This window comes from Colletotrichum fioriniae (assembly GCF_027942845.1).
Source record: "Colletotrichum fioriniae strain IMI 355084 chromosome Unknown scaffold_1, whole genome shotgun sequence".
Classification (NCBI taxonomy): domain Eukaryota; kingdom Fungi; phylum Ascomycota; class Sordariomycetes; order Glomerellales; family Glomerellaceae; genus Colletotrichum; species Colletotrichum fioriniae.
Genome location: NW_027076837.1, coordinates 3,838,063 through 3,854,919, shown reverse-complemented (window position 1 = coordinate 3,854,919; position 16,857 = coordinate 3,838,063). Strand labels below are relative to the sequence as shown.

General features: G+C 49.6%; 3 protein-coding genes across 3 annotated transcripts; 1 reads left to right on the top strand and 2 right to left on the bottom strand.

The window, feature by feature from the left end:
• Positions 1 to 6,055: 6,055 nt before the first annotated feature.
• On the bottom strand, positions 6,056 to 7,209 carry N0V96_000970 (uncharacterized protein; the record flags this gene model as incomplete). The annotated part of the gene is made up of 2 exons (XM_053195372.1): positions 6,056 to 6,270; positions 6,312 to 7,209. 2 exons carry the CDS (start codon positions 7,207 to 7,209, stop codon positions 6,056 to 6,058), a joined length of 1,113 nt encoding a protein of 370 aa, XP_053047342.1.
• Positions 7,210 to 8,257: 1,048 nt separating this feature from the next.
• Positions 8,258 to 9,981, top strand: N0V96_000969 (uncharacterized protein; the record flags this gene model as incomplete). The annotated part of the gene is made up of 4 exons (XM_053195373.2): positions 8,258 to 8,472; positions 8,534 to 9,508; positions 9,561 to 9,666; positions 9,727 to 9,981. The coding sequence occupies 4 exons, from the start codon at positions 8,258 to 8,260 to the stop codon at positions 9,979 to 9,981; spliced, it is 1,551 nt and encodes a 516-aa protein (XP_053047343.2).
• Positions 9,982 to 13,748: 3,767 nt separating this feature from the next.
• N0V96_000968 (uncharacterized protein) lies at positions 13,749 to 16,486 on the bottom strand (the record flags this gene model as incomplete). Its single annotated transcript, XM_065756087.1, has 10 exons — positions 13,749 to 14,087; positions 14,146 to 14,435; positions 14,487 to 14,607; positions 14,718 to 14,783; positions 14,842 to 14,858; positions 14,906 to 14,981; positions 15,041 to 15,322; positions 15,379 to 16,056; positions 16,102 to 16,111; positions 16,188 to 16,486. The coding sequence occupies 10 exons, from the start codon at positions 16,484 to 16,486 to the stop codon at positions 13,749 to 13,751; spliced, it is 2,178 nt and encodes a 725-aa protein (XP_065615327.1).
• Positions 16,487 to 16,857: the final 371 nt, after the last annotated feature.

Genomic DNA, 16,857 nt, shown 5'->3' with positions numbered 1-16,857 from the left:
TAGATTCACAAAATCTTAGGGAGTTAGGAGACGGGGAGTCGGAGTTTGGGGTGAAAGAGTATCGTCGCAGTCGAGTTCGAGATGCAGGACTTGCCCCCACTGTCTTGTTCGAGGTTGAGGAGGTGGACGAACTTTGTTCTTAACATTTTGTGGGTTTCTTTTGGCTTGGCTTTCAGGATGAAATGAACCTTGATCGTGTTGGGCAATGGAGACCGACCAGGATGGTACCTTCCAGTCCCTTTTCCATGAGTACGTACCTACCTGACTGCGTAAGGTAGAATATCGCCCCGGAGCGGGTACGTATCTTGTGCCGTGGGCCCGTAAGGTAAGGTACCTCCAGGCTCCGACCGGCGACTTTTTCAGATTCCTTCCTGTCTTCCATTTCTCTTCCGTCGAGAGAGACATTCCCACGTCATTTTTATTTTTATTTTACTTTGTTCCTTGTCAAAACGGTACCGTATGTACCTAACTAAGCAGCAACAACTTGTCGTTTGCTAGACCTGCGTGCGCTGTCCTCGCTGCCACGCCGGGCTCGTTCCCTTCCCTCATCATTATGTACAGTACATAGAATCTCAAAGGACGGCAGGATCCCACGCAGGGGTGGCGATGCTTGTGCTTGGAAAACACATTTTGGTTGGCTCATGACGGCCTAGGCGGCTGTCGCTTACGGTCGGGGAGGGGGACAGGCACCTCCTAAAAGATGACGAGATGGATGGAAGCACAGCAAGCAAGGGGAAGAGAAGAAGAAGGCACGCCGCACTGCGGTGGATCGAAAAGAGAGACAATCCAAAAAGGGAATAACGGCAGGCATAACCGAGATGCACACCAGCGGATCATGAGCATAAAAGGGATGTGCAATCTGCCAATACGAACTATTCCGAATGCCTAACGGTACCACTTCGAGTCTGCATAACACCACCATCTCAAATGAGCATCCAGTCAAATGTTACCTTCAGGCACCTTACTGTGTATTACAGACCAGCCAGGAATCGAAGGATGCTGAGATGCTCACCTCCACCAACTGTCACTACTGTACAAGAGACCTTGGACAGTAATATTCGTGTGGTCTGTGGCCTGCCATCATGGCACGTCGCACGAACAGCACCACAGCCGGTTATAGCGCTCTCTGTCTGCTTGCTTGGTGCTCTTCAACGTCTGCCATCCTTCCAAACAAAACCCGCCGGAACATTAAACGGCTTCTCTTTGTCTGCTGTCCTGTTTCCACGTTCTCCTAGTCACGGCCGTCACCCGGCCGTCCGAGGCTTTGGCGGCAACTAACTTCCTGCATTTTCCGGCCTAAATCCAAGCCACTGTGCCACTCCATCTGTCAACACGAGCTTCACTGTCCACCCGTCCAAGGGAATCACGGATCTGCGGACGGGCGCTTGGGTATCTTGGGTGCTTAGGTAGACTCTTACTCCTAAGTCGTGCCCTAAAGTGTACAGTAGCGCAAACCCGCGTGTATCCGCACGGCCTTGGCTCATGTATCCGGACAAAGATTTCGACACCACCAGGGCGGGCCGGACAAAGGACCTCGATACTCAAGTCTCGCGACATGCTCAGATATGCCGTCACTGATTCTCGAGTCAAGTCAAGCTTCCTGGGCAGCGGCCCACCTGAGCACTTCCTTCAAGCTCTCGCATCTCCATACCACCCCACCGGTCTATCGCAACTTCTTTTAGGTTCAAGTAATAAACGACTCACTCAGCAAGGGGGATAAGGTAGCCCGTAACGAACAGGTAGTGAGCTATTATGCTGCCCTACGTACCAAGCGCTCATGTCACTAAATCACCTCAGACGGGGCACCATCCGTCCCTATTTCTGGACATATCCCAATCATGTGTGAGCCGCGACGCCGCCATCTCATCAGCCAGGCCAGCTGTCAAGCTCACTGACACTTTCGTTGACACTGACACACTCGGCAAGGAAACCTGCTGCTGAACACCCTGAAGAGTTTGCCTTGAACCGTCTTCGTTAGCCCTCGGAAGAATAACGCGCCTCATCACTCCGTCCACACTGGCCTACAGTAGCTATGGATACCTCCTCACACCATTCCCATACGTGGTGAATAGAGCTAAATCGGATCCCGCGGCCGCTCCGTCAACATCCCCTGGATCCTCGCCGTTGCTCCACTTTCGTTTGCCCCGCCGCTGTGCTTCACGCCAATTCATTCTACCACACATGAGAGCCGAAATACCAACCGGCCCTTCACTCTATTTGACTTCCTCTTCCTTGACGTACTCACTCACGCAATGTGCACTACTATCAAGATTATAGGAGATTAGCGAAAATTCCAATTACCTTTTGGAAAGATGAGAAGAAAAAGGTTGACAAAAGATGGGCTCGACCTGTCGCCCCTCAGATCAGGTTGGGGCTCGGCGGCTCGGCATCAGGATCCTAGCCTCGTAGGAGCTGCATCACCCAGTCACCAGGACTATTATTATCAGCAAAATTGGGTGAAAGGGAGCCTTGCATTCACTTGCCACTCAAGGCGGCCTTACTCACACCATAATTCATGCATTTGACTGTGTTGATAAGGGGCACTACTCCTTTCGAGCAATTGTCACACTTCTGGGCGTTGGAAGGATTCCGACTCTTCACCGTCGCGTCCTTTGGCACTTCATTGACCCTCACTTGTTTCAAAATAGCTCACGCTGAGCCCAGCAGCGCACATTATGACTATCATTTACTGGCGACTCCATGTACTCGTCACTGGGACTGATCATCCATGAGGTTGGAACATATTAGCTTAGCCTTCGCAAAACATCGCAACGTATGGCAGAGGCTGGCACTTGGGTATTTACACGTTGGCCAAGAAGCCTTCATCACGGCCTCATTCTGCGAAGTCTCAAAGAATTATGCGTTCTATTTCATAAGCGCAGAATTTGCCCGATCCTTTTTACCGTAGGCCTAAAGTAAACTCAAAGCAAAGCCGAGAAGGCTATCCTATACAGAAAACATCACCTATGGCCGGACAGAAAGAGCAAATGAAAGCTGAAAATGGGTTCTTGTATGCAAAGTTATCCCCGGAGGCTTTCAAAGACCGGACTGTTGAACCTCTTGTCAGGCGAAGCCACCATGCAACCAAAATACTGGGCAAAGACAATCTCTGATTGCGGCACGATTGACATCCCTTTGCTACTTAAGACTGGCTCGACTTGCCCGCTGGGTAAGCTGTAAGTTTATTCAGATGACTCCATTGCTGGGACAGTTGAGAAACACGCGGCGTGCTCACTTCTCCCTTGTGTCAAGTCATCAACTTGTCTGGTGGCTGGGAACATGCAGCTATCGCCGAGGTCCTACCTGCGGGAAGAGATTGAGAAAAGGCCTTTCCTCGGCTTTTCTGAGAATCACAATGTGTTGAGGCAGGATATCGAGTCGATTCTAGTTCCGGTTCATCATGTGCAGGTAAGCAAGCTGATAGTCAACGTGCAGCTTGCGACTGGATCATTCAGGCATCGTTCGACCTTGGAAACTAAGAATCACCCGATTCTTTGCGGCTTGCAAGGGCGTATCAATTACCAGATCATCACAGCGGGATCTGGATAAAGCTCGTTCCTCTGTCTTACGTATCCCAAGTCTTGTTACATGTTCATACACGCAGGCTGAAAAGTAGTTTATTGTGAATGCCGTCCAGTTATGAGAGTCGAAGTCAATGGCATCCATCTCCAAAGACGGTCAGATAGGCCGCTCCATGCTATGGCCGGCTTTCTCACCCAATACATCATACGCATGTGGCGCTTGATCCTCGATACTGCTACGCGTAAAATCCAGGGTTGGGGCCTATTCAGAATACATCGTATTTTGGTGAGTGTGGTTCTATTTGAAATCAGCTAGGCTCAATATTCCTCCAACTCGCCGTAGATATTCTCGGAAATGACAACAGAGATCTACCAGGTCCCTAGTTGGTTACTGAGAGAGGCTTAAAATACGTTAAACGAGTATAGGAAGTCTCTCCTCATCTTGGCCTGGTATAGTGCTGTGCATATATGCTGGCATCTCGCCAGCATTCATAAGCTGCCGCGTAGACTATTTCTAAAGGCAATTGATAATACTTTTCAGATGAAGAAGCTAGACAGTCCCCCTGAGTAAGGTGGCCATTCCTCAACCCATATCGAGCCACAAGCCACCATAAACCTGACCTTAGGTTTATGGACATATATTTCTCATCTGAATGAGCGATTTTGTATTCTTCCATTGGGCTGAAGTGAGCACCATGGTAAGCTTTATCTCGGAGAAGAGACGAAAAAGTGTGTTATAGTTCATGGGTGTCTAGCCCTTATGCTCGTCCTTACAAGCCCCCATTACCCTCTATAAACCAACCTTGAGTGCTTCAAGAGTCCTACTAATCTCCCCGAATTTCCTTGCTCAGCGGTGCTTGTCTTGTCCAGATATTCATCCCAACCTTTTGTCCACCTGTGACCGGCAACCCAGCATGCAAATTACGTTGATCTCCAGAACCATCGGCGTGAAGGTTTTCCCAGTACACGAAGTTTCCCTCCAACGGCCGAAATGTCACGCCTCTCTCCCAAGGCTCGTCGCAATCAACGAAGGAGCACCATCGTTCGTCAGAAGGGGCATCTAAGAGCGGGAAGTTGGTTCCGCCTCCGGTGACGTTAATGGCCGACACGTAACCGAAGAAAGAAGAAAGCCGATTGCCGCCTAGATGAGCTCTGGTGTGTGCGGGATCTGTGAACCAGTCTGTGTGAAAGTGGTATTGCTGACCCTTTCCATACTTGACCAGCTGCAACGGTTCTACGTGACTCTTAGGCATACCATACCCCTGGAATGCTATTGCGCGCTCTTCGATGCAGCGAACGACATCATCCCGCCACAGGCTGGTACTCTGAGATGTGCGTACGTTGTGCGTGGTTTTGCCTCCAGAAGCATCAATGACTCCAGAGTGAGTAAATGTACCGCTCCTGATACAGGTTAGTGACATTGTTACACAAACACTGCAAACTAAACTGACGCCATTTCCAGCAGATGTGATCGCTCGGCCGGCGTGATAAAGTCGACGATATAAACCACAAGAGGGGATTTAGAGATCATGTGGACCTTGTATGGCGGGTGTGTGCACACGTATTCCGGTATGGGTTTCTGATCTTGAGATAACACGGGAGCGACCAAAGTCGCCACGAGGGCAAAGGTCGCGGTCGAGAAAAAACTAATCATGTTGTTTGAATGTTAAATCTATGGGTATTATGTTTTGCTACAATCTTTCAATATGGGGAGCAACCTCATTTATGAAACCATCGCAGCTGAATTTGAAGTCGGATGTTCGATCTGGTTGACAGCGGCTGAAACCCAGGGCGTTTGAAGCGCAAACTGGCAATCCTCGTTGGCACGTTGGGTCGTTCGTTTGGGTTCCCGTTCCCCCATGGCAGTTTGGGGTTCAGTTCAGGGGTTTCCTCGTCTGATCAGCGTACCTTACCTTAGCTCCAGACGTCGAAACGCCACAGTGATGGGGCGCCAGCCCCCAATCTGACTAGGGGTTCACCCTGATCGTCAGCCAATATTTTGTTTAGCTTCACAGAGAAAGAGCTCACTTTTGTCGTCTACATTATCAACCCAACAATCTAGCCAGCATCGAGAAGCCTACCAGATTGACATGGAAAGTGGCGGGTGCGGACTTGGCAGCTCTACAAGTTATTAAGGCATTTCTCAAGTGCGAAATTCGCACAACTCTATCCCTGTTGCTAATGCTGGCCCAACGAAAAAGGTGGCTGAAAATTGACCAACACGAGTAGCCTATATCACCTACCAATAAATCTTTGTGTAAGCATCTGAGATATTCATTCTCACGACGTTAATATGATCCAATGTCTGGCGTCGACCCAGTCGCTCTAGTGGAAGGTGGCACGATCTTGGTGCAATGACTAGGTGCCATTGGAGATGCTGGCTGAATACTCAAGAGCTATGGATAATGTAATTGCAATCAAGGGGTGGTCTGAGAAAAGTGGCTAGTCTCTAAGAGACTTACTTCCTGTATTCACCAGCGCGGTACTATGCTGGCCGACACATAGTAGGTAGTAGGTCCAAAAATCAATGTACTTTATGGATCGTATGGCCCAGTCGCCCTCCGGCCAGTGAGCAACTCTGCCTCACCTGATGCTTTGACCAAATAGATGTCTTCGTGTCTGACGCCAAATCTGTTTTCTAAATATATTCCAGGCTCGTTCGTGAATGTCATACCGGGCTGAAGCAAGATATCTTTGTTCCACTTGTTCAAGTACGGCGACTCGTGCGCTATGCGGTACGGATCAATGACTGCTTTCGACCCCGAATCATGAGGAATATAGGGAACATACCTTTAATACCGATACCGTGACCCAAACGATGGGTGAAACCGTATCCATAGCCGGCATCTTCAATTACTTGTCGAGCTGCAATATCCACACTTGCTGCTGTGTTATTCGGCTTAAAAGCGGCGGCGGCAGCTGATTGTGCCTCCAACACAATGTCCCAGACCCTGAGCTTCTCAGCATGTAGTTCAGAGTCCGCGATGTAATGATGTCGTTCCTCCGGGGTTCGCATCAATGTTTTCAGCAGGGAGCCTATCATAGTAGGAACCTTTGGCTTTGGTGGATCAATGAAGAAGCTGCGACAGATATCCGAACTGTAGCCCAAATAATGGGCACCAACATCGATGACAACCATGCTCTCAGGGGTTAACTTTTTGAAACCAGTGACAAAACCACCGTGAGGAAGCGCTCCGTGCTCCTCGAATAACACAATATTGAAGAATAGCCCAAAGTTGATGGAGAGGAGAGCAGAGTTGAGAATCTCGGTGACTTCATCTTCGGTAAGCCCCGACGTTAAACAGGGTCGCATCGCTCGAACAGCGACAACAGTCCCAGTATTGACAACGCGAAGCAATTCGACTTCCGCAGGGCTTTTCTGCTGCTTCACAAGTTCAACTTCCTGAGAGAGGCCGACAGTCTGGAAACCCGCAGCATCCAGTCCTCTGACGATGAAGTCACGAATTTCCTCGTCAACCATGAGCTTTCCATGTCGGCCGTCGAAGAGACGTGATTTGAGCAGCGTGTCGTATGGATTCCAATGCTCTTCCCAGATGACAATGTCCAGTTCGTCTTCCCTTGTTGGTATACCGAGCATCCGTACCCTGCCCTCTTCAAAGTGAGGCGATAAAAACGCAGTCTTGGCGCTCACCTGACCAGAAGAAGACACGTGAGGGAGGATCAGCATGAGAAATGGCCGCTCTTCAGGCTCCCAAGGTTCCCAGTCAACCTGAGAGATGTTGCCATAATACCTGCCGCCATGTCAGGACTGGACTCAGTTGTCCGGAGACTCAGAGGTCTTCAGGCCGTCGAAGAAAAACTTACTGAAAAGTGTAGCCAGGTTCCAAGACGAATGCATCTACATTTGATGCAACCAGAGCGTGGGCCAGTCGATCTCTGCGCTCGAGAAACTCCTCTGCAGAGATAGGTACGGCGGGGTCAAGAAAGGATAAGTCGGCGTGTAGGTTAGCAATAGTGCACTGCTGGGCTTTCTGGTATGGAGTTGATGTAAGTTCCCGCGACTGGAACGACAGGTAATAGTAGCATGAGATGGATGCATATAAGAGCAATGAAGTTGCAATAAGCTGTAGCACGTTGGAGGGCCGTCTGGCATGCTTTTGCACCCGTGCGTGGTGCAGAGGTATGCCCTCTGGGCATTTTGTTGAAACAGGCATTGCAATTGTTCCGAAATGCGTCGAACAAGTTTTGAAGGAGTAAAGATAGACAAGTAAAGACTTGAAGAGCTTCATTCTCTCTGCGCTGAATAGACGGAACGCAAGCGAGCACACTAGGGGATGATGCAGTGCCGAGAAATCAGACATCGGAGTGTCTCCGACCTCGCGTTCTACCCCTCTCCGGGGTGCAGGAATTGGAGATCTTTTCCCGGATTAGGGAAGCCTCTCCACATGAGTCATGCCAGGATCACAGCAGCAACAGCAGGTACGAGCGTCCATCCTATCGTCTACGACATGGGTGTCGATAGCGGTAGACAGTTTCCCGTCGGCTTACAAGGCCGATCCGGAGCAGAAAAGATAAGAAAAGTTGCCGCGGCGTACGCCGTCGCTTTTCTCTTCGGCATAGATGCGCCGACACGAAGTGCCATCCTTCGGGTTAAGTATAGGGACTGACCCATATGAACAAATCTGGAGCGTGAGTCCTTGTGTGCTAGATTTTGCCACACCTTTGTTGTGTCTCTTGGGAGCCATTGACTCGGATGATACCACACGATGGTCACAATGCCAGAAGTCAACAGGGCGTCCCCCGGTACTGAGGAGCGCACAGCTACTAGAGACGACGAAATTGCTATTGATGAAAAGAAAATCGCAAGCAACGCCCCGGATAATACTGATGTAGGGGTAGTAGAGGAAGAACCACAGAAGACCTATTACAGCAGTCTGTCTGTTTGGTTGATGGTTTTGTTCTCTGGACTGGCAATAGGCTCAGATGGCTAGTATGTTTGACATCTACTCTCGCTGTCTTCCTCTAAATATGTATCGCTCACAATGCTGCAGCAACGCCGCCGTCATTGGGAACGTCGAACTCCTGCTTGCAATCCTTTACCCCGACGATCTAACTACCACGATATACCAGAGGCTGTCCAATGCTTTTCTGATCGGCATGATTGTGGGAATGATACTCTTCGGCGTCATCAGTGACCAACTTGGCCGCAAGACTGGTGCTGTGGCCACAACAATCTTGCTGGTACTAGGCATCACCTTGTCGACTGCAGCCAGTGGTACCACGACTACAGGCATGTTTTGGATGCTTATCATTGCTCGTGGTATTGCCGGTGTAGGCGCAGGAGGAGAATACCCAGTCTCTGGCGCTGGTGCCGCTGAAGCGACCGACGAAGACGCCAAGTTCCGCAAGAGAAGGGGCTTCATGTTTGCGATGCTCGCAGACTTATCCGCCAGTCTAGGATATGTTTGGGGAGGGTTGGTGCCGCTGCTGCTGCTGTTGTGCGTTGGCCAACAAGTTTCAAAATACCATATTGTTTGGCGAACCTCGTTTGCGTTGGGCATGGCGCCCCCCCTTCTCATCTTCTGGTTCCGGATGCGAATGGCAGTTTCGACAGCGTACCGAAAGTCAGCATTGCGGAAGCAGAGAATGCCATACTGGCTTGCACTGAAACGGTATTGGCGACCGCTCCTTGGTGCAGCATCAACTTGGTTCTTGTATAACTGGATCTCTATTCCCTTTGGAATTTTTAGCTCAACAATCATATCAAGAGCCAACGTCGAGGAAAGTCTTGTCAAGACGCTCGGGTGGGGCGTGGTAATCAACTGTTTCTACATCCCTGGCCCTTTCATCGGGGGGTACCTATCGGACAAAATTGGGAGACGCCAGACTATGGCCTTGGGTTTTACGTTGCAAGCAATCCTCGGTTTTGTCCTCGGGGGCGCGATGAATCCTATCCAGGGTGTATTTCCCCTTTTTGTTGTTCTCTACGGCATATTTCTGACGCTTGGCGAAGTTGGCCCAGGAAGGTAAGGGTATTCTTTGTAACCGTCAAGACCATTTAACTTACCGCCACTACAGTACTGTTGTTCTGATTGCCTCCGAATGCTTTCCCACGTCCATACGTGGCCAAATGATGGGGCTTATCTCGGCCTTTTCCAAAGCGGGAGCTGCGATTGGCACACAGGTAAGCTAACTCTTACCGTCAATTACTACATAATTGATGTGCACTGACACGATATCAAAGGTGTTTACTGCGATTTTGAACAAGTACACCGCCGATCCATCTAAGGGAAACCAAGTCGCATTTCTAATTGGCTCTGGTTTCGCTGTTCTTGGTGCTATCATCGCCCTTTTCGTTATTCCAGACATATCAAGGCACCTGAATGACGACGATGAAGCTTGGAAGAAGTATCTAGCTGAGAATGGCTGGGACGCTCAATGGGGCGATGAGGTGACACGCGATCCGTCCGGTGTTATTATGGATAAAGCTGCGTCTTAGCTTAATCATCACAACGGAATTAGTGCACGATACATTGGATCAATTCCTATCACAACCAAAAAAAGCCCGATTCCTGAGTACGATGCTCCATTAGAGATAGGCCGGAACTCACAGGGAAAGGTTTTATGAGTGCCTTGACAGGATGAAGAAAGAAGTGACCTCACTCAGACATCGGCGATTAACTCAAAGCAGAGATATGTGTGGTTTATCGGTTATACTAATTGAGGGATTGAAATATATTCATAGTACTTCAGCAAGTTGTACACGTTTTCAATGGGGCACTGACGCTTGGTCTTGCTTGCATGTCTACCTGGTTATGTACACCCTAGGAATTCGTCCTTATGTAGTCTAGCTCACTGCTCAGGCTCATAGAGCAATGCGTAGCTGACGCTTCAGGCCGCACTTCTATCATAATATTAATAGAAGATACCGTTGGAAGATTTTCATGGGAGGTAAACATCCGTTGGCATACAATCTTTCGATTCCCATTTGAAGATCTCCTAGCCTGCATGCGTATGAAGTGAAACATAATGCCTACAAATGACTTAGACGATATAAGAGAGATCATGCAACCACAGAAGTTACGCTGAAGATCCCCATGTAAAACAGCTTGCCGAGGTGACATTCAGTCAAGGTATGGAGATTTATACCTTCGTGACCTGCCTGAAATGGCATAGTTAGAGCAGATACGAGGAAGCCAAGCACAAACGTCATTACACATCACGGATGGTAGAAAACGGCGGAATGAGTTTTGCATAGCCTATAATTACCCAGGAGCCCCGCAACTCCTTGATCTTTTTGCAAAAGTGGACAAAACCCAGTGCAAAATGAAGCTACCAGTCAACTACTCTTTCGCTCTGCTTTGGGGAGGATTGTCGGTCGTCTCGACACAACCATTTGACGCCGAATACAATGCCCTTAAGAGCCGATACATTGTCAGTTTGAAAGCTGGAGTCGGCGGAGACGCCCTCCATGGACATATCCAGTGGGTACAGGACGTGCATCGTAAACGGGGCTTGTTGCAGGATGACATCTCGGGTGTTGAGAAAACGTTTGACGTCGGCACGTTCCACGCCTATTCTGGCTCATTTGACGAAGAAACTTTGTTGGAAATAAGGGGCAGTGATATTGTGAGTACAATTCGTGACTATCGTCCTGCAAATACCTAACTTTGACTTAGGTTGAGCTTGTCGAGCCTGACACGCCGGTATACCCGTTTGGAATAGTCACGCAGAATCAAGCCACTTGGGGGCTAGGGGCCATATCGCAAGCTGAGCCTGTCAGTATTAATGCAAGTCTGCGCAATGGGTTTGAGTACACGTATGATGAGAACGGAGGGAAAGGAACTTTTGCGTATGTGGTTGATAGCGGAGTCTGGGTGGATAACCCGGACTTTGAAGGTCGCGCAGAGCTTGGCTACACTGTCTACCCGGAGATTCCCTTCGAAGACAGCAGTGGACATGGTACTCATGTTGCTGGAACAATCGCCTCCAAGACGTGGGGTGTTGCTAAAAAGGCGCAAGTCATTGCGGTAAAGGTAATTGCGCCAAACCAGGTACGTCAAACGATATGAAGTGACCTTACCTAGAGGAGATTCCGTTGTAACACTTCTAGAGTAGGGAGTTATGTCCGACTTCATGGAGGGCTTTTCTTGGTCTGTGAAAAATATTACCGAAACGCCAGGCCGCGCAGCCGTGTCTGTCATCAACATGAGTCTAGGTAGGTCGACACTCAGAAAGCAGCCCACTCTCGCAATTTCTGAGGCTAATATTAGAACGAAAGGCGGCCCGACGAACTATGCATTCAATAGTTTGGTTCACGCAGCATCCGAGCAAGGCGTTCTCTCCGTCATCGCAGCAGGTAACGCAGCTGTTGACGTCAGCCGAGTATCGCCGGCTGGAACTGCCAGAGCAATCACCGTTGCAGCGAGTGCTGTCAACAACACTGCATGGAATTTTAGTAATTTTGGATCTGGTGTCGACTTGTATGCACCGGGAGTAGACATTTACTCCTTGTCTCTTGAGGCTGGCAAAGATGTTGCGCTGAGTGGGACTTCCATGGCATCACCACATGTCGCTGGGCTAGCTTTGTATTTAAAAAGTCTTGAGACAGGCCTGGAAACAGTGGATGCCATCACGGCCAGGATTTTAGAGTTGTGTAAGCGCGGTACCGTTCAAGGAGTTCCGGGAAGCACCCCAAACTTCTTGGCGTTCAATGGTGTCGGTGTTTAGCTGTCGGATCCTACGACCAACTGATGTGGAACAAGTTGTTAACGATAGTGCAAAGGCCGAATACCGCCGAGCGCAACTACGGGTCCAAAATCTAGGCAGATAATGGGAACTTGTGTGATGGAAACCGTCGATCCGAGCGGATAAGACTCGGACTTTAGAAATAGACGTTGCCCGAGCCGAGGGGTTTTCAGTATAAGAATTGCCGATAAGACCGGTGATTCTATTATGTGCAATCTTTCTCATTGATATTCCTCGGTCTTCTCATAGTAATCAATCCCCTGAACTCGAAAGATGCGCACCCAATCCTTGCTTGGAAAAAGTGACTCTGCAGAGTCTTGGGCTCTGAGAAGTGTCTCCGGAGAACAGTACATCGTCCAGATTGGTTTCCCAAGAGACTGGCAGAGTCGCTCTAGACAACAGCACGAGGCTCCGATTCCGGTTTTGTATGTCAGGCCGATTACTATGTTTGTGTCCATCAACCTGACGGGCGGCTAGTTACCTTACGGATGGAAACTCTGTGTTTCTAAGTGCTTTGGAATCAATGCATCGCCATTTATGTATGCGCTCTTCAGATACCCAGGGTATCGTAGTCGCTATTGGCTACCCTATACCGGCGGACTCAAAATTCCTCATGAGCGCCCGTAGAACTAGAGATTTCACTCCACCTGCCAATGGAGCAGCTGGCCATGAAGGGGGTGCGGATGTCTTCCTTAGCTTTCTGCAGAACAAAGTCAAACCTTTAGTTGCTCGGCGGCTTTACGAGAGCCGGGGGGCGACTGTAGGCCGTGAAGCGCTCTTTGGACATTCGTATGGGGGGCTACTCTCTCTACACGCCCTATTCACAAGAACAGATATGTTTCACTGTGTTTTGGCCAGTAGCCCAAGCATTTGGTGGAATGAAAGTTACATCCTTACCGAAGAAAGGCTTTTTCAGGAGGAAATAGAATGCCAGAAGAATATTCCATCGCTCATGCTTTTTGTTGGAGATGAGGAACAAAACCCAACGAGGAAGAGAGGAGAAGGCGATGACGAGTATAACAGGAGGCTGAGACGGCACCGTGGACTGCAAATGGTTGATAATGTCATCACTATGCATTCACGATTAAAAGGAAGCGCTCGGCTAGAACGTCTCTCGATAAGGGTTTACGATGGAGAAGACCACGAATCTGTCGTAGCCTGCTCCCTTAATTGGGGGCTGACGACGTTCCTTGACGATTGGCCTTTAGTTGGATAAAAAAAACCGCAAATACTTGTTACGCATAGCTCAGTTTCTAATTCGTCCCATTGAAAAAATTCTTAGGGTATATCAAGCCTCGTGATTCTATTAAAAACGAGTATCTAAAGCTGTCCTTTTCTCGAGCAAGTGAATCATGCCAACTTCGGACATCTCGTTGGCCACTGCTCCTTGCCGAACTTTGCTACTAACAGAGTGCCCAGTGCATCCCGAGTATTGCCTCGGAATCATTTGACACTCAAAATCGAAGCCTATCGTTCTTGAAGTGGCCCAAGAAGCGAACGCAGTCTCACGGAGACTGTTTACTCAGCTGCCGGGCAATGATCGTAGTAACCATCGGCATTGTTACCCCACCATGTCGGGAAGGGGATAGAGGGGCCACCGGCGCCGAACACCGCAAACGACAGGATGAAGAGGACAGTAAGACTAGCTCCGTCGAATGCACCAGTGACAAGGTACGAGTAATCTTTGAAGATGCGAGGACGGTAGTTGCGGAGGTAGAATTGGACGAAGAAACCACTAATCAGCGAGCTGAAGAGTACGCAAGTCTGAGACGCATTGTACGGAATATAGCCCGCATATTGGATGAGCTGGGGCAAGTTAATCTCGTACAGGGAGTAACCGCGGATCTTGGGGATAAACTGATGTAAGATGCGTTAGCAAGTGTGGCATATCGGAGCAACGCCCTCAGAGACTTACGTATGCGATAATACGGTGGACAATGACAACGCCAAAGCCGATACCCAGACCAATCGGCACAAGAGCGTACTTGCCACCAGTCTTGTACAGGTACTTAGCAAGTGCCCAGGATGTGGCGTTGGTATTGTACGATTGCATCGTTGCACCGCTCCAAGAACTGTTTCCATCGCTATCTACGAGAAGCTCTCGATTTCCGTTCACAATAGAGATCATGACTGCGTAGTTGATGAAACCGCCAATGATGGTACCATAGATCTGGGTGAGGAACATAACACGAGGAGGTATTTTAACTGGTGGACCAGGTTAGCAAAGTTCGGTAAGTCGTAGAGACTGGCACGCACGGTATTCTCCCATCTTCAGGTCGTTGGAAAGGTTAACAGCATTCGAGATGACGTTGTGCGACCAAGCGGCAAAATACATGTTGCCAATGGGACGCTCAGGAAGGATGAGACCTGCCAGCATCTTCGATAAGTTGTTCGTAGCAATTCCATTACCGAAACGAGAGTAAAGAATCGTGCTCTGGACGCGAGTTAGCTGGAAAGTGGAAGAAAAGCCATGGATACCGTGCTTACCAGCGGCGCGATGAAGATTCCGAGAAGCAGGGACACGACATATGCCCAAGCCGGAAGCGTGACGTTCTGTGTGGTGACAACGACGAGGCCAAGGACGAAGCTGACGACGAGTACAATGACGTACCACCACCAAGGGGTCTCCTTGTAGTGTTTGGTCATATGATCGTGATGGCGATCATCATATCTACCACTCTTTGCGCTCTGATAGGCCCTCTTAACGTCTCCGCCCCAGAAAAAGAAGCAGTGGGCAACCAGGGCACCAATCTAATGTTCTATCAGCCTGTGTTCCGGCGACATAGTAGCGTATGGCCTGTATAACTCACCGCAGCATTGGCCATGAACATCGCGTACGCGAAACTGCCTGTCAGCCTTGGGATTCCATACTTGGCGAGGGCGTCCTGGTTGAGCACACCGCCAGTGAAAACCTTGGCAATGGGATACGCAGTACCATCCTCGGACCGCAGTCGCGTCGACATGAAAGGCTGCGACTTGGCATCCCAGGCGTTTGTATAGTAGATTCCAATCATTGCAAGAAAGCAAATGAAGAATCCAATGGCAGAGTGAGCCTGCAGAGTCAGAGGAAGTGATGTGTTGAATGAAGTAATCTGGTGATGCGTTAGTCTTCAAGCAACTGCACTGAACTGATGATTGGTTTCCTCACATATTGCCAGTCGAAAGACAGGGAGAATAGGCCTAAACCTTCATTGTTGATGGAGCCGCCAAAAAGATTCGTGAGAACAGCAGCCTTTGAACCTGTGGCGTTCATGGCAGCGAGGCAGGGGATGGAAACGGAGTTCAGCCATGGAAAGATGTATGCAGGAAAGAACTCGTAAACAAACATTCCTGCGAAACTATACCAGAACCAACGCAGGGGCTTGGAGTTCTTCAAATCCTGCCAATGAAGACCTTGAAGGGTCTTGACTGTAGGAAGAGTGCTCCAATACACAGCATCGACATGCCAAACGGCGATGGGGCGCATAACACCGCAAATGCCGTAGCCAAAGAGGCCAATGGAGATGACGGTCAGTACAACGGTTGTCGGACTTAGAGGCAAGTCGTAAAAGAGATCCTGTGCCGCGAATACCTGAATACTGGCGGCGGCATTGGACGCAGATGTGGCAGTGATGGAGCAGATCGCATGTTCTTTCAGCCCCCAGGGACCCGGGTTGAAAAATTTGAAGATCTTGACATACGCCGGAAGTTCGCCTTCGGGATGGTCCTGCCTCCAACGAGCCTCAAGCTTATCACCACGAGGGAAGACCTTGGCCCACGCCTTGCCCACGAAGTAGCCGATAAGAACGATGAAAGTTCCAGAAATGGTGATGGCGGTCGGTTTGAACTAGTAGATGAAGTAGAGCGTTTTGTTAGCTAGAGCTCGTCCTACCTCCGGGTGACTACCCAAGGAAAAAGCTCACAGTGTAGATTTGACTCATAACAGCCTGGAAAGCCGAAAGGCAAGTTGCCAGAAACATACTCCGAAAGGTCAACGCAGGGTCGAAGTCATCCCGGAGCGGCAGCAAGTATCGGGCGGCGTCGGCACCGGTGATGATGATGGCATTGTCGCTGTTATCGTCCTTCTCATGGTTTCCATCATCGGACGGCGTAGTGGCCGGAATAGCTTGAATCTCGGAAGCCAGTTCTTTTCCGACCCCTGACTCGTCGATGCTGACTTTCTCGTTGATGGCTTGGTGAGAGGGGACCGAAACAATTTTGCCCTCAACGGGATTCAGCCCCCCCACCACGATGGCATCTGTCAATGGCACCGGCATACTCGCAACGAGAAAGCACAGACCAGGGCAGGAAAGGCAAGAATCAGAGAGACTAGTAACTCTGACAAAAAGATCGGGTCGCCAACCTGAAGTGCTAGCAGTTCGGGATTTCCGCACACTTAGGGGAAGGCAAAGGTGGTCATTTTGTACTCCATGCCTCAGCTTGTTGCTGAGTGGCGACCCATATTGTACGACTGATCCGATATTGATTGTCTTAGTGATAAGGGGTTCGATGTCGTGATAAGGACCGGCATTGGTGCAATTGAGGACCTTGAAGCTGTTGTAGGACAGACCATCTGTTAGATGCCGCTCGACAGGGATTGCTGCATGTAGGCTGGACTTGAGCTGGGGTCTTCGAGCGAGCCCGGCTA